General features: G+C 29.6%; 1 protein-coding gene across 14 annotated transcripts in view; it reads right to left on the bottom strand.

The window, feature by feature from the left end:
- LOC117175996 (cAMP-specific 3',5'-cyclic phosphodiesterase) overlaps positions 1–8,295 on the bottom strand; it is an 873,036-nt gene that overhangs the window by 301,667 nt on the left and 563,074 nt on the right. For all 14 annotated transcript variants that reach the window (XM_033365929.1, XM_033365928.1, XM_033365927.1 and 11 more), the window contains one exon: positions 3,721–3,903. In XM_033365929.1, the coding sequence (XP_033221820.1) occupies positions 3,721–3,903 (183 nt within the window). The remainder of the gene's footprint in view (positions 1–3,720; positions 3,904–8,295) is intronic.

Raw genomic sequence — 8,295 nt, 5'->3', positions numbered from 1 at the left:
AAATAATTTTTTTGAGGAATTTCATTGGCACCGTCGGAAAGAGGAGATCTTAAGCAATAAAAATATATGTGTCTCAATTTTTTCTAGTGTCGAATAGTCTTATTGGCCGTTGAAAAGCAGTGTACCGGTAGTGGCGTTTTGGCCGTTTAAGGGTTAAAATGCTTTGATATCTTTCAAAATTATTTGAAGTCTCTTAAAACTTTTGAAAGCTCTTGAAAATTCCTAGAATTTTTTATAATGCCTTTCAGTATTTCAAATCCTTTAAAATCTCATTAAATTACTTGAATGAGTTTTTAAAAACTTGAAAGAATTTAAAACACACTAAAATATTTAAAGTTATTTCAAATCCCATAAAATTAGTCAATTTTTCAAATTCCCTAAAATATTTTAAATGCATCTTCTAAAATCTTTAGAAAAACTTTTAAACTTATTAAACCTCTTAAAAATTTGTTGAAATCCTTCAAAATACCTAAAAATATTTAAATTTCTTTGAAAATCTCATGAAATTATTAAAATCAATTGAAAATGCCTTAGAATTTTTTTAATACCTTGAAACTATTTAAGCTCTTAAAAATTCCTTGGGATTTCTCAAAATACACCAGGATATTAAAAATTCGAACCCCATGAAATTACTGCAATTATTTTAAATTTCCTAAAATATTTAAAATTCTTTAAAATTCCAATAAATTACTGAAATAAATTCAAAATTCTTTGGAATATTTTTAAAACACTAATATATTTCCATCGTTTGAAATCTCTTGAAATTATTGGGATCAATTAAAAATTATTTAGAATGGAGCTGTTGAAAATCCCTTGAAATTATTGAAATAAATTCCAAATTCCTTGGAATCTTATAAAACACAACAAAATATTTAAACTCTTACTAAAATACTGAAATTAATTGAGAATGCCTAGGAATTTTCTTTAACCCAATAAAATGTTTTAAATCCTTTAAAATTATTTAAAATGCATTTAATTTAATTTTTTAATTCCAGTGAATTACTAAAAGCAATAGAAATGGCCCTAAAAGCAATAGAAATGGCCTTAAAATCTTTTAAAACAGCCAAAAAAAATGTCGAATCTTACGAAATTCCTTGATTTTATTAAAATCAATCTTACAATTCTTGGAATATTTTTAAATACCATAAAATTGGTAAGTCTAAAAATCTTACTAAATTACTTCAATTACTTAAAAATGTCTCAGAATCTTTTTTTAAATAGCTTGCAATATTTGTAATTCTTTGAAATTACTAAAATAATTAAAAAATTTTCTTTAAAAATTCCCTAAAATATTTCAAATTACTTGAAATCTTTTAAAAGCTCTTGAGACTTTCCAGAGATTCTCAAAATGCCTTGGAATCTTTTACAATGCATTCAAATATTTTAAATCCTTTAAAATTCCATTAAATTATCAAAACAGATTAAAAATGACATAACATATTTTAAAACAACCTAAAATATTACAAATTCTTTAAAATCCCTTGAAAATATTTGAATCAATAAAAAGTAACTTGAAATCTTTTAAAACACGCTATAATTGTTCAATCCTTTCGCATCTTTTCAAATCCCTTAAAACATTGCAAAGCTCTTGAAATTATTTAAATCAATTTCAAATTCTTTGAAAGCTCTGAAAATACCCTTAAATATTTGTAAATATTTAAAAATCATGCTAAATTACTGAAATAAATTAAAAATGCCGTCGAATTTGTTTAAATACCCTAACTTATATCAAATTACTTAAAATTCCTTGAAATTAGTGAAATCAATCGAAAATTTGGGGGATTCTTTCAAAATATCCGAAAATATCTCAACTGCTTTGAAGACCCATTAGATTAATTAAATCAATTAAAAAGGCTTTGGAACGTTTACAAATTTCTTAAAATATTTCTTATTCTTTGAAAGCTTTTGAAATCCCTTAAAACTTTTAGAGCTTTTATAAATGCCTTAGAATATTTTATAATGCCTTCAAATATTTTAAATCCTTTTAAATTCTATTAAATTACTAAAAGCAATAGAAAATCCCTTGCAATATTTAAAAACACCCTGAAATTAAAAAAATTTTTTTAATCCCACCAAATTACTCAAATTAATTGAAAATGCATTCAATTTTTTTTTAACATCCTAAAATATTTTAAATTCTTTGAAATCTCTTGAATTTACTGAAATCAACCAAAAATCCCTTCGGACTTTTTATGATTACCTAAAATATTTCAAATCACTAAAATTCCCATGCAATTATTGAAATCAATTTCAAAAATGTCTGTAATCTTCTAAAATACACCAAAATACTTTAAACACTTTAAAATCCCTTCCAATTTTTTTGAAAGTTTTTAAAATTCTTTGGAATCGTTTAAATTATGTCAAAATATTTAAAAACATTTGAAATCTTCAAAAATCTGTCAAAATCCTTAGAAACTTTATGAAGCTTTTAAAAATTCCTTAAAATATTTTAAAATCCTGAAAAATATTTCAAATTCTATGAACCCTATTAAGTTACTGAAATCGATTAAAAATACCTTAGATTTTTTTGGATACCCTGAATTATTTTAAATCCTTTCAAATCCAATTACATTATTATAAGCAATAGGAAATGCCTTAAAATTTTTTAAATGCCCTCAAATATTTCAAATGCTTTAAAATTCATTTGAATTATGTGAATCTATTAAAAATTCCTTGGAATCTTTTGAAATATCACAAACTCTTTAGAATTCTCTAAAAACTTTGGAAATCCCTTGGCACAATCTTTCAAACCCATTGAAATCCTAAAAAATCTCATACAATATTTTGAAATCTTTTAAAATATTCTGACACGTTATAGGTCCTATATAATCGTTTCATATCTACAGAAATGCTAAAAAGTTGTTGAAAATCCCATGAACATTTTTTATCCCTTAAAATCATAAAAATCCTATGCATTTTTTGAAAATATTAAAATGTATTTATAATGCCATGGAATAGTTTAAAATACCCCAAAATATTAAAAATCCCACACCTGGGAAAAGCCGCAGTGCGCGAGTACTCAGTCGAGAGTATTGCGCAATATTATACATTCCGATTGGAAACGGTTCAGACGGCTCTGACTGTTTACGTTTCGAGTCTGCCGACATAGGAACAAGACTATTTTCCGACAACCCCCGACACTGTCCCTAAAGCGGGAGTCAGATGTACCTTCACATTATTGAAGTCTATTAAAAACTCCATAGAATTTTTTCACATACCGTAAAATATCAAAAAACGTTATGAAAAATTTCGCAATTGGTTGACACTTGTAAAAGCTCTTGAAAATTCCATGTAACTTTTAAATATACGATAAAATCTATCAATTTCTTCAATAGCGGATAACACACGAGTTAAGTTTTCGAAAGAAAAGAAATCTGTTTCTGATAGAATTTCCTTAGCTGTTGGAATTTTTTTTTAATCCCTGACTTTTTCCTGATCTCCAGCTTTAACCTGACCTGCGGCCACCCTGTTGCATATTTATTGAAAAAGAAGGAAACTAATTTAAAAAAACTCTGCAAATAAAGCAATTAGATGAAAAAAATTATAGGGCACAAGTGTAGTAATATAGCTATCAAAGCAACATCAGAAATGATATAGTATTATGCTTTATTAGTGACACAGATTATGAAATAGGATCAATGGATCTATAGATTGCTCTCGGGTGTTAATTGGATTTGAAAGATGGATGGATGCTTGATACTGAAATTACATGAATCTCACCTTTCACTAGCGATAGAGCTGTTCCGCGACATCGACTTCGGCGACATCTCAAAATCGCTATCGCTTCTATACAGGAAACTTTCTCTCCTTTGTGGCAGGTTCTGTAAAACCAGACCTGCACTCGGAGATGCTCCGCCGCCCCCACCGGCTTCCAGCGTTGATGCTCCATTTTCCACATCAAAGCTGCAAAAAAAAATTCAAATGTGATGGATCAAAACTTATTATAATTCGTCGTTTTGATCTGAAAATATGATTTTAGACCCTTCCTTGTTCTTCTGAGAATGGGCTGGCCAACACATTCTCGGAAATTGGGAATCAGGATTTCAAGTTCCCGTTTTCAGTCAACTTAATTATTCAATATGAACTTTAATTTCATCTTAAATTAAATTCAACTTTCAACTAAACTTAATAATTGCCAATTATTCTATTAGGAGTGAGAATTTATAAGGTGCCCTTTGAGTTGAAAGTAATATTTTATCAACTTAAATATTTGATATGCAGCGTCAGCTCTGACTTCTCAGAAATCGAAAGTTCTTGCGAATTTGAGAGGAGCACATTTTTCGCGAAATTCCAACGGTTTAGAGTAGTGGCGAACCAATCACAGAGCTCGAGCGGTCCTCCCCACCAGTGGAATGCGTGCCGGGTTCATCCGCGTCGGTGTCAATAAATCGGGACTCGGCAGTCGCTTCTCGTGTGGTAGATTGGTCACTTCGTTCAGGGAAAATTACTACCTTGTATGATTATTGTCAGTTTCGATACGGCAATTCCAAGGATAAAAGTGTCTTTTTCCACCCCTTCAACGATGGTGTAATAACGAATAATTCTCAATTTATTTTAGAAGTAACATTTTAAAAAAATTTTTTTAATAAAAACATTTGTTACGGCAATATAATTTACGAATAAATGTTAAAGAACTTTAAGAGTCAATTATAATAATTTGAATTAAAATTATATTCACAATTTTTTCCAGATGCTAACGATGGCAGAATTTACATACAATTAAAGTATGAGAAATCCATTACTACTTTGACAAAGAAGAAATTAAAAGCAGTTTTCCATTGGAGACTACAGAACAGATCCTGTGGTGTCTTCTTAATTATATTATACAAATATTTTGTGACATTATTTAAATATAAATAAAATAGAAAAAATAAGTAATTGGTTTATTCTTTTTTCACAAAAAAAAATGAATATAATAATAAAGAAGTTAATAGGGGCGCGCCTTGGCGGGCGCGTGCCTACTAGTAACTTATAAGTGTCACAAGCCTGTCTCTAATTACTGCCTGAAAATGTAACTAATTATAATTGACGATGTTATCCTATGATTCCTATTAACCTAAAACATTTCTCCTGTAATTTTTAAATAGCAAAGGTTTTTCCGAAAGCATTAATTTGATCAAATATACCTTTTTTAATTATGTTTTTTTTTTATTTCGTGAATTAGGGGAAAACGAGGGGAAATATTTAACATTTATATTTTAATTCAGAAAGGAAGAAACAATCTTTTTATAATTAACAGCATAGTTTTTAAATACACTTTAACTCGAAAGATACGAGTGCCAATTTGGGCGCCTTACTTTACTGCGCTTGCGCTAGGGCCGGGGAATTAGCGCGGGATTCAAAATGGGCATTAAAAAAAAATTCTAGTAATTCAAATTAATAATTATAATAAGATAGACAATAATGTATATAATAACTTGTATTTATTAAAAAATTTTTAATGAAATATAAGTTGGTTTTTGGAATTGAATGAAAATAAACTGTTGCTTAGAAAATACATGTGTTTTACATTTTTTTCTTAACTGAAACTTAGAAAGTTAAAAAAAAATATTGTTTGTTATATCCACAATTGTAATCGATTCAAACTTTTTATAACTTTGAAAGTAAACTTAACTTTCATGTCATTTTATTCACATACAGATATACATCTTTTTATCAATACACGGGTAAAATTAATTTGTAAAATACTATTAGTACTTGCCAGCCTTTACACCTAATGTGAATTGTTATACACTAAGTATATATATTCTGTGGAAATATTTTTAAATAAGTTTCTGGTTATACTTAAATATTACAAATAATATTGGAGTATAAATAAAACCTTAATTTGAAATTGTTCCTCTTACAATTTATTCTAAGTCTATAATTGATTCACTGCAGTTACGGTATAACTGATTAACTTCAGTTACGGTATTTTTACATTCTCATCATTTATGATTGAGAAAGTATTAGAATTGTCGGAAATTTGACATCACACTTTTTAAACGGATCTCCACGTTTCGAGACCCCCTGAATCCGAAAATCAGATTTTTGCGATGACGTCTGTCCGTCCGGCCGTCCATCCGTAAACACGATAACTCTCGAAAAAATGAACGAATAAAATTCATCTTTGGCACACTCTTTTTAGGGTTTAAAAGAAAGCACAAGTTCGTAAGCCAGCCATTTTTGATAAAAATTCAAAAAGTGAGCGCATTTTGAAAATTGTTGAGACCACTTTTTTCTGAATGGGAAAATTCTATGTACGGATATTTATAGTATTAAAAAGAACAAAAACAATTTATCCTCATAACTTTTTTCGATAAAAAGAAAATTCTCAGAGTTATAGCGTTTTCAAAATTTGTTTAATCAACCGAAAATGAAAATTTAAAGCCGAAAAACGCACGATATGAAAAAAAGTCACGAAAAGAAAAACATTTCTTTTTGAAAGTCTTACAAGAATATCGGAACAAATTTTTGGATTTTCTTCAAACATTGGAAATTCAAATTTTCATTGCACAAAAAATTATGGAAAATAAAAATTCCATTTTGTGGACAAACTATTTAGGATAGGAAAAAAGATGAATTAACAAAAATGGTTATTCCAAAAAAGATCTACAATTTCGTTGAGAATCACTTCTTCATAGGACTCGTACTTTTTGTTTTGTTCGTGAAAAATGACGTTGACATTTTTTTTTTTTAAATTGTGGAAAAACGACGAAAGTTACGAGAAAAAATTCAACAAAACCTGTTTACAAATGTCTGTCGGAAATCGAGCGCGCAGTGCGAGTGTCACGATTCTGTCTACAGAGTTTTGAGAAACTTAATCTTTGACTATACTTAATTAAGTAGACAATTCAGCATATGAAGACGTATATAAATACTGCCATCTAAAAGAGATCTTTTTGATAAAGTTTTTTTCAAGCATATCAAATGCAAAGAATAAATATCCGAGCACGAAGCGCGAGATTCAACCGTCGCGCGCCCTAGGCGCGCTCAAATTTGCGACCGAAGCGAACCGCGCGATGAGGATGTGCCTGCGAAGCGGGCAGATTTTTACTGTTAAAATTAATAAATCTTAGAAAATAACTGATTCATAAATTAAAATGAGGTGTGCTGAATGAATTAATAAAATTTCTACTAATTCAAATATAGATCGCACCGGCCACCCTGGAATTTGTTTAAATATTCAATTATATGGTTGAAAGTAAAGTTCTTTGTCAATTCATAATAAAAAGTAAGCCCTTCAATAAGTTTGAAGCGTAGAGTCAGTACTTGAGAAATATTTTCTAATAACGAGTGTTGAATAGACAAAAGTATATGTATAGGATTGCATAAGCAGCCTTGCTATACAATATTTAATCGTTCGCTGGTAGGTATCGTGGGTGGGCAGTGCACGCAATCAATTGCTAAATGCATCCAGGAAGAGAAGTGTAGTAAACTGGAGAAGGACTTTATAATCATCATTCGTACATAGATTAGCTCATCTTGTACGAATATATTGCCAATATCGCGAAATTCAACACGATTCAATTTTAAACAAGGACAAGCGAACATTAGCACGAATCTTTACAATTTTAATCAATCTCAATCGTTTCGTGGAACTTTTTATTGACCGTTGCTATTTCATTTTGTTAAGAAAATGCTTTTAAGTCACGCAAAAATTTAATCTTGGAAAAAGGATTTAAATTGATTCCAGTTTAGGGGCTGTCCAGGAAATACGGTACCAATTTTGGGCGTAGCGAAACAATGTTTTTAACATGGCAAGTTGGAAGCAATGGGAATTTTTATTCGATTAGGAAGATCTTAATTATTCAGAATCAATAAAAACCCAGTGGGCACAAAATTTGGCGACGTCTTTACGACATCGTTACGACAACTTTACGACATCCTATGTCCATGTCGTTAAGGTGTCTTTACGATATCGTAAACAAGTCGTATGATTTGACGATGCTTTTACGATATCGCAAAGACACCAAAACGACATGGACATAGGATGTCGTAAAAATGTCGTAAAAATGTCGTAAAGATGTCGTAACGATGTCGTAAAGACGTCGCCAAATTTTGTGCCCACTGGGAACCTAAAAATCGATTTTTTGGTCCTGATGCTGGTTTCTTCGTTCCACGTCACAAAATAATAATAACAATGTAAACTGCCTATGAATAAAATATTGGTCTATACAACAACATGATTTAGAAATCTTCATTATTCGTAATCAATAAAACACGGAAAATCAATTTTTTAATTCTAAGGCTGGTTTCTTCGTTCCACGTCACAAACTGAATTCAATATGTGAATATTTTTATTTCTAAGATTTC

This window comes from Belonocnema kinseyi, chromosome 7 (genome assembly GCF_010883055.1).
Source record: "Belonocnema kinseyi isolate 2016_QV_RU_SX_M_011 chromosome 7, B_treatae_v1, whole genome shotgun sequence".
NCBI lineage: Eukaryota > Metazoa > Arthropoda > Insecta > Hymenoptera > Cynipidae > Belonocnema > Belonocnema kinseyi.
Note: the sequence above shows the minus strand (reverse complement) of the source record. Positions and strands in the feature narration are given on the sequence as shown.